We start from the raw sequence: 21,190 nt of genomic DNA, 5'->3' as shown, positions 1-21,190 counted from the left end.
CTCGGATTCCTTTTGAATAGTCATTGTTTCTAGACTTTATCCTGGTTATTTAGAATTGTCAAGTAAATGATTTTGAGTACACACACACACACACACACACACACATACACACACACATCTTTACTGTGAAATAAGGTACATATCTTAGTGTTTTTATGTCAGAGGCTATTTATGAAATATCACTACCCATTAAATTTAAAAGGCTTGTTAACCTTTACTTATTTTTAATCCTATAAATTATTATCCTGAACCAGAATGTTATTAAATTCTCACTTGGTTATGATTCTGACTGTTGTTTTAGGAATGCTGTTCCTATTGAGCAGATGTTTGACATCAAATTTAATCTTTTTTCTCTCTTCTAGGTAAAAGATAGAGTATATCAAGGTAAATTTTTAGGTTTCTTAAACTTGTAATAACCCTTTGTATTGGCGTTTGATGTGTGTTTTATGTATGTTAGAAGTAGATACAGTGACTTTTAATGTCTATTATCTTTTTTACCTCCTGAAAATTTTACTATTCCTAGGTTGCTAGCATGGATAATAGAGTGGATGATGATGGTTCCAGCTCTGAGATAGGAGATAAAGAGGAGGAACAAATTGTGGATAGGGAGATGATGATAAGTTTTAATTTGGGGCAGATTAACTTTTGAATATTGATGTAATGCAGATGTATTACATTTGAAGAGTATTTCTATGCTAATGATTTAATCATGCATTAAGTAATTGAGTAGGTAATTTAAAGAACGGTAATGTGAATCAGTATGTTTTCATTTCTGTTTTTCTTTGCAAAGAATTAAATGATTACATTTTCTGAAAAGAAAGTATTTTGAGAAGGGAGGAATATCAAGCTACAACACTTTACTGTATTTCCCATCTGAAATAAGCTTAAATTGAAATATCATTTTGGATGGGAGGGGTACCTGGGATTGAACTCTGGGGCACTCTACTGAGCCACATCCCCAACCCCCTATATTTAGAGACCAAGTCTCACTTAGTTGCTTAGTGTCTCGGTCTTGCTGAGGCTGGCTTTGAACTTGGGATCCTTCTAGCTCAGCCTCCTGAGCCACTGGGATTACAGGTGTGCACCACTGCGCCCAGCAAAATATCATTGTTATTATATTTTTCTTAAATTTTAATAATTTTTATACTCTTATTGCTAATAAGCATAGATTGCTTTTTAAAAGCATAATAGTTATGCTAAGAAGTATTTCCTCATAGTACCATATAACATGTCTTTGCTTTTAGTAGATTGAGTAATTGAATTTCATTTAGTGATTGTAATAATCTTGTGTATTTCCCCCTTTTAGTCAATGAACAGCAAATTTCCAAAAAGGTGAACAATTTCATGAAAGAAAATGAAGAACTAATGCAGAAATTGTCAAATTATGAACAGAAGGTATAATTATTTTTTTGTTTCTTTCTCTCTTGGTTCTAGCTTGAATCATTTCTACCTGTTTTAATTTAAAAATCGTATTTTAAAATTTTTGTTTCATTATTTCCTACAAATCATCCAAATTCTAAGCAGTCATATGTATTAAGTACTGCTTTCTTCTAGAAAGGGTCACTTGTCTGGAAGTAACTTATATAGTAGCACTATAATTTGTGTATCTTAATTCTGAATGCTTTATTTACATAGATAAAGGAATCAAAGAAACAGGTCCAAGAGATCATGAAACAAAATATGATTCTTTCTGATGAAGCAAATAAATATAAGGTAAAAATCTCTTCTTTGGGGGGAATTACATTCTAAACTCAAAAGTAAATGTAATGAGTGAGTAATCTTGACACCTTTTTTTTTTCCAGGATAAAATGAAGCTTCTTGAAAAAGTTAAAGAACTTCTGGATGAGAAAGCTAAAAATCTTCATGTTATGTTAGAATCTGAGAGAGAACAGAAAGCTAAGAATCAGGACTTGGTAAGAGTTTTGCTGCTAAGTGTTACTGCAATTTGGCTTTTGAAATATTTTGTAAAACTGGTTAAGTTGAACTTAGTCCAGCTGTTAACTAAAGTAAGATTAGGAGTCAAGGAAGTTGAACCCACTTCTGCCCATTTTGTGGAACTTTTAAGTATTGATACAACAAATTATTTTTATGGGCCTAGGAAATATTTTTATTCTCAACCTTAGATAATTTTCATATTGCTTTGCTCTGCCCTTGGAAACATGCAGAACAACTAAAAAACTATTGTCCAGTTGAACAGTATTTGTTTACTTTTTACTTGAAAGAGTAATGAATTAATCAATTTTCTGTACTTAAAAAAAGTTTACTTACATATTTAATTTTCAATTTCTATAAGTTTCTGTAATTACATAAAAGTTGCAAAAGATAGTAGAGAGTGTGTTCTGAAATATCCTACCCCCAAGTAAGCTTGATCACCTAGCTGAGGTAGTATTTATAAGATTTCTCCACTGTAAAAATTCTTTCCAATCCTTTTCATATTGTATTCTTTGGAAGTTACCATGCACAGCCCACAGTTAAAGTATGAAGAGTTACAAGCTCAGGATGCAGCTCATGGTAGAGCACTTGCCTAGCATGCATGAGGCCCAGGATTCAATCCCAGGCATTGCAAACAAAGATTGCAGAGTTATGTCCACTTCCTTAAGGAGCGAGTATCTTTATAAATTTTTTGGAATTCTTCTGTATGTGAGATTAGTCTATTCTTCCTTAAATTTTATCATTTTTTTACTTCAGATAAGAAAAGTTTAAAAATGATCTTGGGAAATTTTTTTCTCTATCACTAGAAAAAAAATTACTAATTTGAACTGGTTTACTTGAAGCAGTAATTAATTAGTTAATTTTCTATGCTTTAAAACATTTTATTTACTTATTGAATTATGATTTTCTGTACTTTGACCTTTTTTTCTGGTTATCTCATAAACAGTAAGGTTGTGGATGCCATGAAATATTTATGACTTAATTTCCCTCATCTCTTTCAGTTCTTGATTTTTTGCTTAGTCCAAAGCTGGATCCCCTGCATTTACCTGAAATGTAATGGGATGGCTTGACAAAAATTTTGTTGTGTTTATCTTTTTTAGTATATATATCAGTATTTCTACTGAAATCATAATGCATATTTTGTGTTCTGTTTTCACCTGGCAGATAATGGAAAATAAGAAATCTATAGAGAAGCTTAAAGATGTCATTTCAGTGAATACTTCTGGACTTTCAGAGGTAAAGCTGCCAACTCTTGCTAACGGATATTAATACTACATCTTATTTTTGTTGCAGACCAAAAATTTGAGGTGTGCTAAAATGTGCAAAAAATGAGAACTATATGATGTCTGGTTTGGGAAAGTATAACTTTGTTTTTTCTTTGGAATTAATTCACTAACTGTAGTGTTTTGCATTAGCTTCAAATTGTCCTTAATGAAGCTAAGCTTCGTGAAGAGAAGGTGAAGTTGGAATGCTGTCAGCTTCAGAAAGAAAATACCATACTTAAGAAGAAGAATGAACAGGTAAAGAAAATTTGATGTCATACATAATGTAAACTAGAGAAGTGAATATCATTATCTTGTATCTTTCTTGGATCTGTTTCTGAGGTAAGGAATATTCATGTAGGACCTTTTCTAGATATGCAATGCTCCCCAAATTGAGTGCATATATATGGTCTCCATCTGTTTTGGATTTTTGGATTATTGCTTTTCTTATCAAATGTCAATCAGTTATTAACTTGCATCGCCTCAAAGAAACTTTTTAAACCAGAAAATTAAGTATTTTATGATCCTCTTTTGAGTAGTTACTGATTCACCGGCCAAGGGAAGATTACATGATAAGGAATCTAAATTTAGGAGACAGTCATATGTGCCCAGCCATTCCTGCTGGAGGTAAATTATTTGAATTGGCAGCAATTTTCTGGGGAATGCAATAAACAGGGTCAACTTCCTGATAGCTCTGATGTTCTTACTGCAGCTGTGAGAGTTGGGGCCACTCTGCCCTCTTCCTTTACCAAGGTCTCAACCCCCTCGATTGAGGCAGGCCACTGAGGAGTATGGCTCTCTATTTCTTTGTCTAAGTCTTGTAGTCCTGATATATCCAGTGCAGAAACCCCTCCCTAACCCATAGGAATTCATGTGTTTTGACTTTTCAGTTGCAGCAGGAAGTCAAAGACTGGAGTACATCACACGCTGAGATCAGTGAACAAATGAAAGCATTTGAGAAGTCCCAGAAAGATTTACAAGTAGCTCTTAGTCACAAAGATGATACTATTAATGTAAGTTTTTACTCCAAATACATGTTTCATCTCATGAATTCTCCTGAAATCTTCTGAATTAAAATCGAGAGTCTTCCAACCTTTTGCTTCTTTTCTAGCCTTTGATTAATTGCATCACACAGTTGAATCGGTTACAATGTGAATCTGAATCTGAGGATCAAAGTAGAGATGAGTCAGATGAATTAACCAATGGAGAGGTAGCAGGTAAGATGAGTCTCAGGGAGGTTGAATCCTTTTTTGCTTTCCTGTCTTTAATTAAGTATACAGATGCTACTTTTCAGCTGGCTGAATTTCTTCTTAAGCTTCAGGGTTGTAGACACATATCACTGGATCTATAGATATGTCTGTTGCATTGGCAGAGGTGGGTTGCTGGGGTATAATGTAGCAATAGGCATGTGAAGAACACTGACTTTTTATATCCCATTGAAAACTAGTAAGTACACTGCAGCTACAATAGTCACATCCTATACCTCTAAGTATTGAACATTGTACAGTAAGAGAAATTTATTTCTTAACTTATGCAGATGATACTTGATTTTGATACTCATCATCTCTATGGCTCTGTGGTTTTAAGGTCCACAGTCAGTCTTAAGAGTCCGGAGGTAGTTGGAACCATAAACTAAGGCTGTGAGAACAGAGGCTAGAGACTATCAGAAAGCTAGAGAGGGAGTGTAACAGTGTTTACTGATGAGGAAAATATTTCCAGATGTTTTCTCCCAAGTTGGATATTGCTTACATAGCAAGTATTTCAAACCACACCTGGTAGTAGATTCAGGGAGAAAATAGAGGATTGAATCTTTCTAAACAAGACACTTACTTGCCCAGGTGAAGATAGATCTGAGAGAGAAGAAAAGCTTTTATCTCACAAGAATAGCATAGATAACATTTTAGTTGTGCATACTAGAAATTCACCTTTTTTTTTTTAAGACAGACACAGTACTTTTATTTATTTTTATGCTGAGGATCAAACTCAGTGCCTCACACTTGCTAGGTGAGCACTCTACCACTGAGCCACAACCCCAGTCTGAAATTCACCTCTCTCTTTTTTTCTTTTTTAAATCTAAGCTTGCAATTCTCTTAAAAGTCATTAGTCTAATCAGTTTAATTATTTAATTGATTTTTTTTTCTTCTGGTGTTTGAACACAATCATTCTTTAGTTTGGGGAAGTTAGGAGAATATAGAGTTAAAAGTAAGGAAAGAAAAAGCTAAAGTCTTTTGTTTTTTAGGTGATCGGAACGAGAAGATCAAAGATCAAATTAAGCAGATGATGGATGTCTCTCGGGTATAGTTCTTTGTAAGAGTCCCATAGTGCCTGTGAATTCTTCCTGTGCCTCACTTTTAAGAATACCTCTCTTTTCTGCAATTTTTAGACACAAACTACAATATCAGTAGTTGAAGAGGATCTAAAACTTGTACAACTTAAGCTAACAGCCTCGATGTCCACAAAATATAATCTAGAAGGTGGGTTCTTCTTGAGAAGAAATTGCCATGTTGGAAAGACTTAAAATTTTATTGGAAAGATAAAGAATGGCTTCTTGGTTTCATGCTTCTTACTTTTCTTGGCACTACTCCCTCAAACAAGTTCTTAAGTCCTTGTACACATATAGAGATAAGCTGTTTTATCCTTTACAGACCAAACAAAGAAATTAGAAAGTGACTGCAATTCACTACAGTCTTCTAAAGTTGGACTGGAAGATGAATGCAAAACTCTTAGGCAGACAGTGGAGATTTTAAATGAACTCTACCAGCAAAATGAGATGGCATTACAAAAGTAAGATTTTCATTGTTATTGTTATCACTGTGTGAACTAACAGATAATTTTATCTTTTCTTAAGATTATTTACAATTTCTTCTAGTTGTAATAAGTAGAGATTTGTCTTTTTTCCTTTGTGTTTTGTTTCCTATAAGTTGCATTTTTCTTTCCATCGTCAGTCTTAAGAGTCCTGAGGTAGTTGGAACCATAAACTAAGGCTGTGAGGACATCGTAATCAATTGTCAAATTCATATGAAGGCAGGAAGTGGTAAACTGGTATTAACAGTCACTGATGTGGAGATACCTCTCAAAGATCTAGACCCTTTCTATGATCCCACTATTTATTTTAATTACCTTTCATTGTGATCAGTTATGTAATTCTAATGTTTTGAACTTGTATCTCTAACTCTGGACCTTTAAAAATACTGAGTGATTTGGAATGACATGTTTTAGTAGAATAAAAACTTCAAAAAGGAATAATATTTACTTATTGATGGTACAAGTTTTGGACTTGAATATCTCAGATGTTCACACTAAAAATTGAACTGTGGCAAGGACCTTAGGAGTTATGATTACAGAAGTACTTGTTTGTAGTATATATTTATATATTAATCTTCTCAGTGTGGAGCTAGTTATTTTTTGAAAGTTCATTTGAAGTTTTTAATCCCCAAAAATACTTGAATTCTCTAAAAATAGGTTTTTTGTGTCATATTTTATTTGTTTGCACCTGATTTTACTCTTCGGCATATATATATATATATATATAATCTTGTTAAAGCAAAGACAGACCTTCTTACAGACCTAAATATTTTTAGGTATTTTGACTTCTGTTGCCTAATTAATGCGTTAAATATTGAAACCTTTCCATTAACTTTTCTAAAATTCTTTGATCTCCAAGCGACCTTTTTAGAATCTTGAATTTTTGTTCACGCCAGTTCTAAATGCCTGGCCTGTTTCAAAGAAACATTTCTCATTTTATCACTTTTTTTTTTAAAAAGAACACTTGTTTTCTCTGTCCCTACTAGTAATATGAATGACCTAAATGGCAATTAATTTTCTTTGTAATGCAGTTAAATTGTAGCACTATTTTCCTCAACTCCTCCAAAATTCATTCAGTCATCATCTGTGGTTTGTACTCTTTTTACTCATCCCCAGGTACTATGTTAGTTCATGCCTGTGTCATCTTTTCTGTTTCTAACCTAGGTGATCTGTCTTCATTCTCCGTTATTTATATTTTTATATAATTTATTTCAAATTCTTAGTAATTTTCTCTATAGCCGCTTGAGTGGACTTTCTAAAATATAAGTCTGTCCATGTCAATATGTGCCTGTGGTTTATGAAGAATTTGCTTTCTATTTGATGACCTGTTCTTTTTTTCTTCCTTGTATCTTTTTAATAGTTTAAATATTTTTAATCATTTTCCTCATCCCCTGTATAAGCTTGATGTAATCATAAATTATAATGGAATTATAATTATATAATTATAATTTTATTCATCTTCTCATAATTTAAAGGCCATGGTATATATTCTGGATTTAATAAAAACCTGACATAGATTAATAGGTTTATTATTTTTTTTTATGGGCTTTAAGTAGCTCCTGAATCAGATAACTGTTGTGGCATTGTATGTTAATACTTCATATACTGTGAACTCCACAAGACATTCATTCAATTTATACACATATTTAAAGTTTCTGTAGTTCTGCATTCTACACTGTTGGTTTCTTATTTGAAATTATTTTCATTCTATCTGAATATTGTCCTTTAATGATAGATTTGATTAGTGTATCAAAGGTAGTACAAGGATAAACAGAGAATAGTATTTTATCCACTAAATATTGCTACCTTTATAATCTGTATTAGGTTGACATGAACTTCATGATTAGAGTTAAAACCAGTTTCCATTTTTGAAGGATCTTTCTTTTGGCTACTGAATTTTGACTGTTACTTAGGTTTAGCAATTTAAAAATATCCAATTAATTACCATCTGTTTTAAATTTTTTCTTTAAGGAGTCCATTATCATTGTTGTTTGGTCTTATCCCTCCCCTAGTTCCTGTAGTCATTTCTCTGTTTTTTTAACAGTTGTATTGGGAAGTGCCTAGGTGTAGTTTTCCCCACCCCACCCACATTTTCCTCTTGCAGTTATGTTGCTTGGGACCATTAAACATTTCTTGAATTTTTGAGTCTTTTTCTAAATGTTGATTTTACCTCATTCTCTCTTCTGATTATAATAATGCATATTAGAATTTGATTTCCCCTGCCTCCTACATTCTGGATTTATTTCTTCTGGATATTTTCTTCTGACCTGTCTTAAAAGTGCTAGGATTTATTTTACTTCCCAAATCTGCTGCTAAAATCATTCATTGAGTTTAGGATTTTAAAAAGTTCAGGGTTTAAAATATTATTTTAGTTGTAGATGGACATAATATTTTATTTTTATAGGATTTTTTAAGAGAGAGAGAAAGAGAGAATCTTAATATTTATATTTATTTTATGTGGTGTTGAGGACTGATCCCAGTGCCCCGCACGTGCTTCACCACTGAGCCACAACCCCAGTCCTATTTCAGTACTACAGCTCAAACCCAGGACCTTGAGCCATGTGCTCTACTATTGAGCCACCTCCCCAGACTCCTTGCTCTTTCTCATAAGGGACTAGTGTCTTACTGCTTTCCAAGCTATCTTTAATCTCATCATTCTGCCTCTGCCTCCTGAGTATCTTCGACTATAGGTAGGTCACCACACCCAACTATTTCTTGGTTTTATAGTTTCTAATCCTTTGACAAAATTCATAATCTTTTTTTTCCCTCTTTTGTGGTGCTGGGGTTTGAACTCAGAGTCTTGTGCATGCAAGACAGCACTCTACCAACTAAACTATATTCCCAGCCCTGAAATTCATAATCTTGACTTTACTTTTTTGACTATATAAAGCACAGTGATTTTAAAACGTGCGGATAACCCCATTAGGTGGTTTCCTTTTCTGTGGGATTTTTTCTCACAGAATTTTGTCTTATGGAGTGCCTGGTCAGTTTTGATTGGCTAACATTGTTGTGATAATTATAGATGAAATTTGATTATAGATGAAATTTGAGGACTAAGATGAAGTTATCTTCTTATAGAAAAGTGTTGAGATTACTTGAGTAAGATTGTCACTTTAAACTTAGCAATTAAGATAATTCAAAAATGACTTGTCTTTTCAATGTTTCAGTATTGTTCCTTTTGGATTTTTTGCCTGTTCATCACTTAAGTGTGCAGTACTTTCTAATCTAAACTCAAAGGCTAGGGCTTTTATTAAGGGTGCCTTTATTTGTAGCCCCAAACACTTATTTTTTCCTCTAAGCCCAGGAATTTGATGAAGGCTTAGTTCAGACTCATTATATCTTTGTGTTATCTTCAATATGTGGGTAAACCTAGGAGAAAAGTACCATAAAGTGCCAGCCTTACTTGTAATTCTGAGATTCCTTTTTCTAATGGATCTTGGCCACATACATATATCTTCACTGCCTTTTTAGCTTGGATCCTTTCAAACACAATTTTATATTCTTATAAAGATGTTTTAAATGTTCTTAGTGCTCTCAGACTAACTCTTTGATAATTGGAAACAAAATTCTCTCTGTCTTTCAAGATTCAGTTTTCTCCATATTCCTTCTTAAGCCAATGGGGAAAATTATTATATTCCTTTAGGCGTCATTTATACCTGAAACAGTGAGCTCTTTTATTCTTTAGCATCTTACAAGGTAACTAGTATATTATAGCCACTCATAAAATACTTGCTGAAGAATTAAATGAGAAGCTATATAAGAATATATAATCCCCTTTTTCTATTTGGTATCAATAATCCTTTTTTACTATAATTCTTCTGATTTATGGAAAATTAAGTTTCAAGTTAATTATCTTTTGAACTGGAACTATAGCTAAAGTAGTACAAGGATAGCAGAAAATAGTATTTTTTAAATCATTAAATGTGGCTACCTTTGTCTCAGTAGATGAACATCTTGAGTTTCATGATCAGAGTTAAATCTTGTCAGTAGATAATACTCTGATCGTGGGTCAGTTTGGCTTCTTTTTCTGGTTGACAGACATTATCAAAACTCAGATTTGTCTTTTTGCTTAATTGCAATTCTTTTGAAATAGATATCTAAAGTGTGAAAAATGTTCTGTGGTTAATTGCATAGCTAAAAGACATATTCTAGAAGATTTTTTCTTTGACTGATTATATCTTTATTATGGTACCAGTCTTGGATTGAGAAAAGAGTTCCTCCATGACAAAGATATACTTAGTGTCCTACCCAAGGCAGAAACGAGAAAAGAATTATCCCCTGCTTTATCCTAATATGTTTAATGATGTTAGGTTGATCAGTCCTGATCTTCCACATTGAAGTAAAGTGAGTTTTTATTATCTTACACACAGGATACTTGCCCTTGGGGCACATGTTGTTTTCACATTTATTTATTTACTGGTAAGTAGAGAATTAAGAGGAGAAGTTAGAAAATGTAAGTGATTTGCCAGAGTTTGATTTACAAAATTGCAGGTTTGAATTCCTATTTTATGTGCTTAAGCATTTTATAGAATTGTGGGAAGTGATATTCACAGAGAGAAACTTTTGATTTGATAACTGGCTTTATTTTAGGAAACTAATCCAAGAAGAATATGAGAGACTAGAAAAAGAGCAGTGGCTGTCAGCTGCAGATGAAAAGGTGGTTTCCACTGTACAGGAAGTTAAAAATTACAAGTGAGTTCAGTTTCTAAAGGAGGGTGTCAATGTCTAATGAACTAGTGTTAGCTTTCTTTTTTAATCTTTTTTTTACATTATGTAGATAGAAGAAAATAGCATGGAAGTATAAATAATGAGAGGATATGAATACATTCAATTCACACAGGAGAAAAAATAAATTTCAACTTTACAAATGAAAAATGTTAACAAAAATTTACTTATACCCAATGGGCAAGACCATAGGGAACTTGGTCAATGCAAACAGTTCTTGTATGTTGTAGTAATTCTTTAAGAAATCAGTTTGCTGTGTGATGTATCAAGACCCACAAAAGTGTGGCATTTGATAGACCTTGGAAATCTTCTATGGATATAATTTGAAAAAAAGAAAAAAGTTTTAAGGAGGAAGATATTTCTAGCAGAATTACTTGAGAACACACTGATAAACAGTTAAGGAAATTATAATTTATCATTCAGAATCTCTAGCAATTAAATGATAAAGAAGTTATTAGTATTAGGTTTTTATTTTATTTATTTATTTATTTTTGGTGCTTTACTACTAAGCTACATCCTTGGACCTTTTTTTTACTTTGAGACAGGGTCTCAGTTGCATAGGTTCCCACTTAATTGCTGAGACTGACCTCGAACTTGTGATCCTCCTGCCTCAGTTTCCCAATCATTGGGATTACTGGCATGTGGCATTGCACCTGGCCTGTAGTATTAGTTTTGATCACACTGGATTCATATAACTATAGAAATGTTTTTCTTATGTATGATAAAGTCTTTAAAAGTATAGCTGATGGAATAAAGGGAAAATGGTCAGAATGTTTCAGATGTTATTCAATTGTTGTAATTCTTAGGCGGAGAATTGAAGAGATGGAAGAAGAATTACAGAAAACCGAGCGCTCATTTAAAAACCAGGTAGTAATTAATACTGTCCTGTAGTTGCAGAATTCTTTGATATCTAATACAGACAATTATAGGCTATTATAATGAGTCCCTAAAAACATATTTTTTTAATGTGTTGTCCTTTTCAGATTGCTATGAGTGAGAAGAAAGCTCATGATAACTGGGTAAGATTTTTTCCCCCTTTTCTTTATTTTGTGCATAGCCTACCGCAACTGAATTTGAATATTTTCTCTTTAATAGCTCAAAGCTCGGTCTGCCGAAAGAGCTCTAGCTGCAGAGAAAATGGAAGCTGCTAATTTGAGACAGAAGTATGTGATTTTGGTATCTTACTATATGTTTTATAGTGTTTTAAGGTTATGCTAGATATTATCTATGAAGGAATAGATTGCTGTTTCATAATTCAGCCCATTCTTTCTCAATATTCAAGACTATTGGAAATGGCCCAAAAGATGGCACTGCGGCAATATGAACCCGTGATTGTAAAACCTATGCCGGGAAGACCAAATTTACAAAATCCTCCTCTGAGAGGTAGGGGACACTTTGTAAAAGGAGCTATTTTATTTCTTGGTGCAGAATGTATGTAAATTACTTTTTATTTCTGTGTGTAATGGTTATGAAATAATCTGAATGATTTGCTAAAGCGGGAGGTGAGGGTTGGTGTCAGGGAGAAGGCTGCCTTAAAGTAGTAACATGGCATTGTTGTCTTTAGGCCCACTGAGCCATAATGGCTCTTTTGGTCCATCTCCCGTGAGTGGTGGAGAATGTTCCCCTCCACTGATAACAGAGCCAGCTGGGAGACCTCCTTCTGCTACTCTTAATCGAAAGGATACGCCTAGAAACGGATTTGGTGAGCATTCACATGTTGCTTTATAGTAAACTGCTTCAAGGTTTTGTTTTTTTTCCCCTTTTGAATATTCTAATGAAAACATAGAATTTGGGCCTGAACAATATATAGAAGATAATTTTGTACTTTATCTTAGTGAATGTTTTCTGTAAAATCTGTTCTAGAATAGAAAACATTTTTTTTTTTCCTGGAGGTCCCTGTATTGTTTTTTTTCTTTTAAATTTTACACTGTGAAGTGTAAACATTTATCTTTAAATTAAATCTCTATGGTGTTCCTTTCCCAGATATTATAAAAGTAGTCTTAAACTTTATGTAGCATACATATTTCCAACATGAAATACTGAGTCTTATTTCCAATTCTAAACAGGACTGTAGTCTTGGTAAGATTGGAAGGCAGGTTATAAAGACTAAAGAAAAGCCAGCCTATACATACTTCAAGTCTATAGCTTAAAGTTTAGGACCAGTACTTATTAATCTGCTGTTCTATCAACCCAAGGCAGTTCTTTATTTTACTTAAGTCTCTTCATAAATTGTGATTTACGTATTGGGCAACCCATTTTTTTTTTAAAAAAATATTTTTAATTGTAGATGGACATGATATCTTTATTTATTTTTTAAATGTGTGCTGAGAATCAAACCCAGTGCCTCACACATGCTAGGCAAACACTCTACAACTGAGCTATGACCCCAACCCCTGGGAAACCCATGTTTCATGTTGCTTTCTAGTTATTGTTGAACCCTGACCTGTCCACCAGTGGTTTATTTCTTCTGAAAAATACATACAAGGGCTCTGATCTTCCTTTCCCAAGGGTCAATGGATGGACCTTTACCTCGTACTGGTCTTCTGAGGCATCTGGGAAACCCGTTGCCTCTGGTAAAGGGACCAAGTAATTTCAAAGAATCTGTAATTGTGGATGGAGGATTTTTATTCTTTTCATGTTAGAATAAGTCTGAATCCATTCTTTGATCTCTAACAGACCCAGGATGTGGTCCAGCTCACGTGAACAACAGCTCCAGAAGTTCTTCTCCAGCTAAGGTGACAAATGAGGGCAAGGTAAGTTCTGTAGTTACTGTGAATCATGTGGTCATGCAGGAACATGTAGCTTTCCTACAGTACTTGCTCTTTGCTTTATCCTTCTTTGTGTTCTATTTGTACTATCCCATTTGTTTTTTTTAAAAAGCAAACTGTTCCCCAAGAACCTGAGACCCCCTCAGTCTCCACCATTACTTCTTTGACTGAGCATCCAGTTGGAGTAAGTACTTAGAGGTTGAGAACTGAATTGGGTTTTATTCTGTGCATTTCTGGAAAGGATATTCAGAGTATGACACTGATCTTGTTTGCTTTAAACTGCATGCAATATTGAGCTTACTTTTCTCCTTCACTTGGGAATGTTGCTTAAGTGTGTACAACTATAATGAACTACAGAATGTGAAAAGTTATCACTCTAACTTTATATGGTGTTTTGTGTTGAATGTTCTAAGGCAAAGTAAATTCATTATAAATTACATAATTCATCATTTTTATTTTTGTTTGGAAGAATGTTATTTAAGAATTCCTCCATTTGTGCAAACCCAATTTTGAGTGATTTGAATTAGACTGGTATCAGATTTTCTGAAAGTGAAATACTGTTTCAGTGAAACAATGATCATCTGAAATGACCTCTTGAGCCAGTCCCAAGGAATGGTCTCATTTGTTCACATAAGTGTATTCTCTTGTAACTGTGTTGCTATTATATCTGGTAGGTCTTCTGCAGCTCTATAATAAAATAAATTTTTAATTGTTTAGTTTCAAACCCACTACTCATAGGAAATGATAAATCAATATCTCACATGGTGTACAGTAAATGAAAGTAAATATTAAAGCCTTGTCTTCCTAATTTGTGTGTATAGCACTGTGTTGGAAAATACTTCTCAAGTTCCAGTGTATATATATTCCAGGAATATACATCTCTGGAGAAATCTAAGGGCAGCTTAGATTAGACCCCAAAACCCTTTGTAGTAGAAGATTTAGAAGACAGCAAAGACCCATTGTTAGAGAGGAGTAGAGGTGGGAAAAGCATGGCTTGGAGGCAAACCTGGGATTGAGTTCCTTTAATATGCAGTGTGGCCTTCAACAAATTATGATATTCCATTTGCTTTTGTTCCCTCTTATTTAAAACAAGACAGTCTACTTAAAGATCTCAGAGGTTGAATAATATATGAAAGACTTACTGAAGATACTCTAAATAGTAGCTATTATTACATGGGTAGAGAATGGATTTTTCATTTTATTCTGTTCATTCTTAATATGGAAATAATGAGCTATTGTGATGAAAGGGAAGTGATGGGGAGGGGGGACTCCCTTTGAAATAGATTGTAGTGAACACAGCATGACATACTGGTCAGAAATCACCTCTGTTAATAACCTCTGCCAGTTCTCTTGCCTTTCCCTTTCCTGTGCAGATATAATCAGTAACAAACTGCTCCCTCTTGTGGCATCCTTCCAACTTCTGTAAGCTGTCAGGGGGAATACACAGGAGGGGTGGGTAGAGTTTTGTTGCACTGATGGTGCTCTCTGGACAGGTGCCTGTTTTGGGTTTTAGCTTTTATCGGTGTTGGTACTTTGTCTTAATATATAGGAATTTTAAAACTTTTAACTGCTTTCAAATCTTAAATTGCAGGTTCATATGGCTATGAAAGGGCCCCCTCCTTTCTCAGGGGTACCCTTCATGGGCCCACCGATGGGCCCCCCGATGGGACGGCCTCCACCACCTCCCATTTGGTATGGACCACCACTTCAGCTCGGTGGGCCTTTTGGGCCTCGGGCAATTCCTCCACCATTTGGTATGTGATCTGAACAGTAGTGATTGACTTATAAATCACATTCATCTTTCATTTCTATTGCTTGCTAAAACAGTTGGTTGCTATCTCAGGTCTTAACAATGAAAGGATAAAGCTGAGTACATTTTAACTTTTCCTCCAGTTTTCTGGGACATATGGGACACTACATAATCTTATACTGAGATAGGCAATAGCTATCTCTCATAGACAAGGATAAGGGGCTATATACAGAAAAGCCAGAAATATTACTTCTGCAGATGTTTGTTGAAAATCTGTTGATATGCACTGCAATAGATGGAAAGGTGGATGAGACACATGCCATAACTTAAAATTTTGTCACAGATATGAAAATCCTATAACATAAAGTTTGTAATCACCCATAATGGAAGCATAAGCAGTAGGTTATAGAATATAGAAAAGGAAAAGTCAAACCCTCTTTGAGAAAAGTCAAAGGGAAGTGTTAAAGAGGAGGATTTAACAGTGACCTAATAAATGTTGCTGATTTAATTAGGTGGCTGTGGAAGGCCTTTTCCAGGAGGGCATGCACCTTGATTCTGATGGCATGTGTAAAGTCCATGCTGAAATACTTCATGAATTTTTAATGGATACAGTAATAAATAGTGGGATTTCCTTTTATCAAAATTTATTTGATGTAGTAAAGTTCTTATTTCATATCATCTTGTCATGGTAATATAGTACTTCCAAATATAAATGGAGCTCTTGTGAGATAGAAATAATTCTGCAATTATATAGTAGGGAAAGAAAAAAAGACGAGCCTGGAGCTAGGTAGAGCCATGTTTAAATCCTTAATATGTTGCTTCATGGCTGGTTGGTCAAAGGCTATAACCTAAACTTGTTCCATCTCAGTTTGCCTCATCTAGCAAGTCAGGATGTTCGCCAGTTGATGTTCTAGGCTTGGGAGAAATTAAAGACTATATTAACATACTTGAAATCACCCTAGTTCAGAAATTTCTAGGTATTTACATAACTTCCTTTTTATTTTCCAGGTCCTGGTATGCGTCCACCAATAGGCTTCAGAGAATATGCACCAGGTGTTCCACCTGGAAAACGGGATTTGCCTTTTGACCCTCTTGATTTTTTTCCAGGACCTGCACCAGCACCATTTAGACCTTTAGGCTCATTTGGCCCAAGAGAGTACTTCATTCCTGGTGCCCCATTACCACCTCCAACTCATGGTCCCCAAGACTATGGGCCACCACCTGCTGCAAAAGACTTAATGCCTTCAGGCTTTAAAGATGAACCTCCACCTACACCTAATTCTCAGAGTAGTGAGGGCCGTTCACAGGAGTTAAAACAGGGCCCATAAAATTAACCTCTGACACTTAGTCAGAAAATGGACTATGAACTATTCATCAAGTTAAAGGATTATTGGCTTCAAAATATAAAAGTTTATTTTAAATGGTTTATGTTTTTAGAATGAAGCTGCCTTGGCGCAGTATACATTTTGAGCCAAAATATTTTCCCCCTAAATATCCCCCACTTAAGCTAGAGTATCCTTCCAATTTTAAAATGTGCAATAAGGAATACCTTTGTTTTAGTTAATGTAGCGTATACAATTGCTAAATGATTTAGAATGTCATAATTATGGACATTTCCTGTGGAAATGCTTTAAGAACATGTATTTCCATTATCCTATTTTTAGTGTATTCCAGTTGATAACAGAGAAATGGTGTTTTATAAGCTTGATTTTTTTTCTCTTTCAATATCTGGTCAAAGAGACTATTACACTAAAAATGTTTACTCAAAGATCATACACTTCATTTTCCTTCTTGCTGAAGTTCTTTGTTGTAATAGTTCATAAAAAATTGTTTATTAATATTTCTCAAGTGTCTGTTGATTCATTGGATCGTCATGAGACTTTGTGCCATTGGGGAAGCATGTAAACTCACTCTCAGAACTGAAGATGGTGACTTGGCAGCATATTCCCTGTTGCTCACTGTTAAGGAGGCTGGACCTTGGTCAACTGTGGACTTCTACACAGGATTTCTTTTACTTGTGAAAAGTCTTGTGGCTCTATTTTTGTAGCACATTCGTGTACTTTTTTCTAACCACTGTCCATGTGAGAATGGTTTTCTTGAGAATGAGTTTACATTAGTAGCAAGAGTTGTTTGACCTGAAGTTCTACTGCTTTTGCCATTATTGTATTATAACAGTAAAATATAATGTGGTATGTTGTGTCTATAAGAAATAAGGAAATTTCTTTTTAAAAATGTACACAACACACTCTTCTCTTTCCCATACCTTGCCACTGATTTTCAAGGAATATGATAAAAAAATTAGAAAAGTATAATCCTCTAAGAATGAATGAAACTCTAAGGCTTATAATGTCTTTAATCAGCAACTATGGGCTGAATTAAATTCTTGTTTTTGATAGATACTGTTTCAAGGTCAGCTGATTAGCAACCTTAGTTTCCCTCTGGCATATAACATATAGTCACAGGTCCTGGGGATCAAACATGGACATCTTGCTGGGCGCAATGGGACGTGCCTGTGATCCCAGCCACTCCGGAGGGAGGCTGCAGCAAGAGGATCACAAGCTTGAGGCCTGCCTGGGCAACTTAGTGAGACCCTATCTCAAAATTCAAAGTGCTGGGGATGTAGCTTGGTGGTAGAACACCCTGGGTTTAATCCGAAAAACCAAAAAATAAGTGGACATTTTGGAGAGTCATGATCCTACCACCACAATTGTAGCAAGCTTTTCAATAAGTTCATTTTTCCCCCCAGAAGAAAAAACTCGTAACATGGAAAATCCCTAGAAATCTGCAAAAAGGCCACTAAAGCCTGTGAGTTTAGCAAGCTGGTAGGATACAAAGGCCAAGAAACAAACAGAGACAATTGGAAGTTAAATTTTTCAATGGCATCAAAAAAACAGGAAGTACTTAGAACAAATCTAAGAGAATAAGGTTTTATACCATAAGCTACAACACATTGATGAGAGAAATTAAAGAAACGGGGGTGTACCAGGTTTGTGGACTGGGAGCCCCAACATTGTTAGGAAGCCCCTCCCCTGAGCCACAGTCAGAGGCAGAACAACCCTAGCCCAAAACCTCACTGGACCCAGAAATTGATGGGCTGGTTCTAAGATTTGGAAATGCAAAGAGCCTAGAAGTCTCAAAAGAATTCTAAGAACAGAAGTTGGAGGGTTCGAACCTCCTGATTTTAAGGCTCATTCAAAAGCTCCTTAGCTTACAGCTGTAAATAGGGACTGTGTGGCATCCGCGTCCCATAGAAATGCAGGTAAGTGGAGTCCATCAGCAGTCCCGTGAATAGAAGCAAGCCCGAGGTCAAGCGCTCTCTAAAAGAAACCCCCAAAGAGCAGAATGAAAAAGGTCCACCAGCGCCGGCTTCCATTTCAGATGAACACCCTGTCCGTTCCGTCCCCCCGTCCCCCCCCCCCCCCCCCCCCCCCCCCCCGTGACACTGGCCGGCAGGTCGCTGTCCGAGGTGCTGAACGCTCGCGGCTGCGGCTGATCTCCTGCCCTCCCATAGGCCCTGGTCAGGCCAGGTTCTAGTTCAGACTTACTCTTAGGCTTTAATTCAACTGCCCCAGCTTTATGGCTGTGGTGCTTCTGAGGGCCACCACCTCTGTGAGCATGGGACTTTAATCTTATCTTTCCAGTGCCAGGAGAGTGCCACTAACATGATTTCCTGGAATCATTTCTCCTTGCCTTTTCCTCCTCTGCGGGGAGCTGCTTATAGACCAGTGTGGCGTGGGGAGCGTGTGCAGGTGTGCCCTACAGTGCAGTGAGGCTGGCTCTGGCTCTGGGGTCACTTTTCTGTAGTGTCGGCCCTTCAAATCCCAGCTTCCTAGGTAGCCCTGAACTTCACTTTTATCTTCCTGGTCTCAGGGGGTTGCCAGAAGCTCTGTTTTTTCTGTGCTTCACAGTAGCCACTTGACCTTTCGACCTTTCCCCCATTACCTTTTCAAACTGGAAACTTGCTCCAGAGGGTGCTCGCTACCTTAGTGTTTCTCTTTGCTCAGCGTCTCCATCTCTACCTTTGGAGTGCTGGACACCACACGGGTGCCTTGAATGGATTTTTAAAATTATATGTGTTTTCTTCTTGTTCTTGATAAATAAATTTATTTATTATAATCTAGTCTATCATAGCTAGCAATTGTGTATTATGTACTTTTTATTAATGAGTATATGGATTCCAGGTATTTATTTATTTGTTTAGAATCACACCTTTTGGATCAGGTAAGGACTTAATACCTTGCTGAGACAGCTAGAGCTCCGACAGAGAGAACCACCCAAGGACAGAGTGCCAATTAATGGCTGTTCTCATTTCAGGGGCTTTCAGCTTCTAGCCCAGTGGCTTTTACACTGCATTCCTCATAATGTAGTATTGGCGTCTTCTCTACTCTCTGAGATCATAGACCATGTCTAACCAACATTCTGTAAACCAACTCAACTCAACCTGGCTAAGTGATAGCAGTGCACTGCCAGGCTTCATCTTATGAGAAAAGAGCTTAAGCTTCAAGCTGTGATAACATTGTCGGGTTTTGTGACATCTATGAAGTCCTATCTGTGTTAGACAATACATTTTTTCATCCTTTTTCTTAGTCTCTACATGTAAAATTAGCTTTTTTTTTCAATCTAGAGAGGTTAATTCAGAAAGAACACTACCAGATTCACCCATATGTAAGGCTATAAAGAAATAGTTATCAACTATAGTAGCTCAGTTCAATGGGCATGCCAGAGGAGAATAAGTACATACAATTATGAAATCACATTTTACAAAGAATACCGTCTTGAATTTTATTTAAAATTTATTTTAAGAACATTTAGATCAACTTAACATTATTTTATTTTTTTGTGGGTGGGTGGGGGTACCAGGGATTGAACCAAGCACTCAACCACTGAGCCACATCCCCAGCCCTATTTTATATTTTATTTAGAGATAGAGTCTCACTGAGTTGCTAAGCACCTCGCTTTTGCTGAGGCTGGCTTTGAACTCCCGATGCTCCTGCCTTAGCCTTTCAAGCTGCTGGGATTACAAGCATGCACCACTGTACCAGCCTTAACCTTATTTTTATCAGTAAAATTGATAGCTTCTCTTACAAAGGATAAATTTATTTGTAAATTCAGAGAATACACTGTTGAATGAACAGAATTGACCCTGACTACAGAGTTTGATCTGATTTATTTATGTATTTTGGTTACTAGGAATTGAACCCAGAGGTACATTGCCACTGAGCCACATCCTCAGGCCTTTTTAAATTTTTTATTTTGAGACAAGATCTCATTAAGTTGCTGAGAGCTTTGCTAAGTTGATGAGGCTGGCCTTGAACTTGTAATTCTCCTGCCTCAGCCTCCTGAGCTGCTGAGATTACAGGTGTGTGCCACTGCACACTGTAGTTCAATCTGATTTATGGATCTGATAGAGGAGCCATTGACAGTGGCTTTTATAGTACCATAGCTTGATTACCTGGTGTTTCTTCCTATATAAGGGTGTATAAAGTAACTTCTAGGTAGCATATCTATTTGCCCTCTAGTTTTAATGTTAGGAAAAGTGAAATATAGCTAATGGAAATAGGTGAATAAAAAATGACATTAATGGGGAATAAATACTGCTTAGTGTTTGACCTCTGTGCTTTTAAAAGCTACTTTAAATTTTGTGGGTTGTTTTTTAAATTTTTTCTTATGACGAGTGTAATCTGCACTTACTGACAATCTGGAAAAGAACTCTGGAGTTGCTTTAGGTTCTCATCATCTCTAGACAAAGCACATTTGTTAGGGAATGTCTGATTCAGGGACTGCTGGTCTTTAATAGCATCACCAGAGCCCTCTTTTATGTGCTTCTGACTGCTCATCTCCCTATTTTGTTTCAGAATGAAGGTAATCCTGAAAAGTCATATTTGGGATATGTGCAGCTTTTTAAAACTGTAGTTTTAGGATTCAAATGCTTGCCAATGTCTCTTTTT

General features: G+C 35.7%; 1 protein-coding gene across 1 annotated transcript in view; it reads left to right on the top strand.

Moving 5' to 3' along the window:
- Positions 1-17,082, top strand: part of LOC308634171 (transport and Golgi organization protein 1 homolog) — a gene marked incomplete at its 5' end in the record, with an annotated part of 43,517 nt that extends 26,435 nt beyond the window's left edge. The window contains 21 exons of the mRNA XM_081267796.1: positions 363-384; positions 1,307-1,395; positions 1,636-1,713; positions 1,803-1,913; positions 3,097-3,168; positions 3,348-3,452; positions 4,085-4,207; positions 4,306-4,411; positions 5,434-5,489; positions 5,578-5,668; positions 5,840-5,978; positions 10,590-10,691; positions 11,531-11,591; positions 11,708-11,743; positions 11,820-11,887; positions 12,007-12,107; positions 12,289-12,426; positions 13,401-13,477; positions 13,605-13,676; positions 15,084-15,246; positions 16,251-17,082. Coding sequence (XP_081123922.1) covers positions 363-384; positions 1,307-1,395; positions 1,636-1,713; positions 1,803-1,913; positions 3,097-3,168; positions 3,348-3,452; positions 4,085-4,207; positions 4,306-4,411; positions 5,434-5,489; positions 5,578-5,668; positions 5,840-5,978; positions 10,590-10,691; positions 11,531-11,591; positions 11,708-11,743; positions 11,820-11,887; positions 12,007-12,107; positions 12,289-12,426; positions 13,401-13,477; positions 13,605-13,676; positions 15,084-15,246; positions 16,251-16,570 — 2,130 coding nt within the window. The 3' untranslated portion in view covers positions 16,571-17,082. The remainder of the gene's footprint in view (positions 1-362; positions 385-1,306; positions 1,396-1,635; positions 1,714-1,802; positions 1,914-3,096; positions 3,169-3,347; positions 3,453-4,084; positions 4,208-4,305; positions 4,412-5,433; positions 5,490-5,577; positions 5,669-5,839; positions 5,979-10,589; positions 10,692-11,530; positions 11,592-11,707; positions 11,744-11,819; positions 11,888-12,006; positions 12,108-12,288; positions 12,427-13,400; positions 13,478-13,604; positions 13,677-15,083; positions 15,247-16,250) is intronic.
- Positions 17,083-21,190: the final 4,108 nt, after the last annotated feature.

Source organism: Spermophilus citellus (assembly GCF_964194105.1).
Source record: "Spermophilus citellus genome assembly, chromosome: 15".
Lineage (NCBI taxonomy): Eukaryota > Metazoa > Chordata > Mammalia > Rodentia > Sciuridae > Spermophilus > Spermophilus citellus.
The sequence above is the reverse complement of the archived record's forward strand: the minus strand, read 5'-3'. Positions and strand labels throughout refer to the sequence as shown.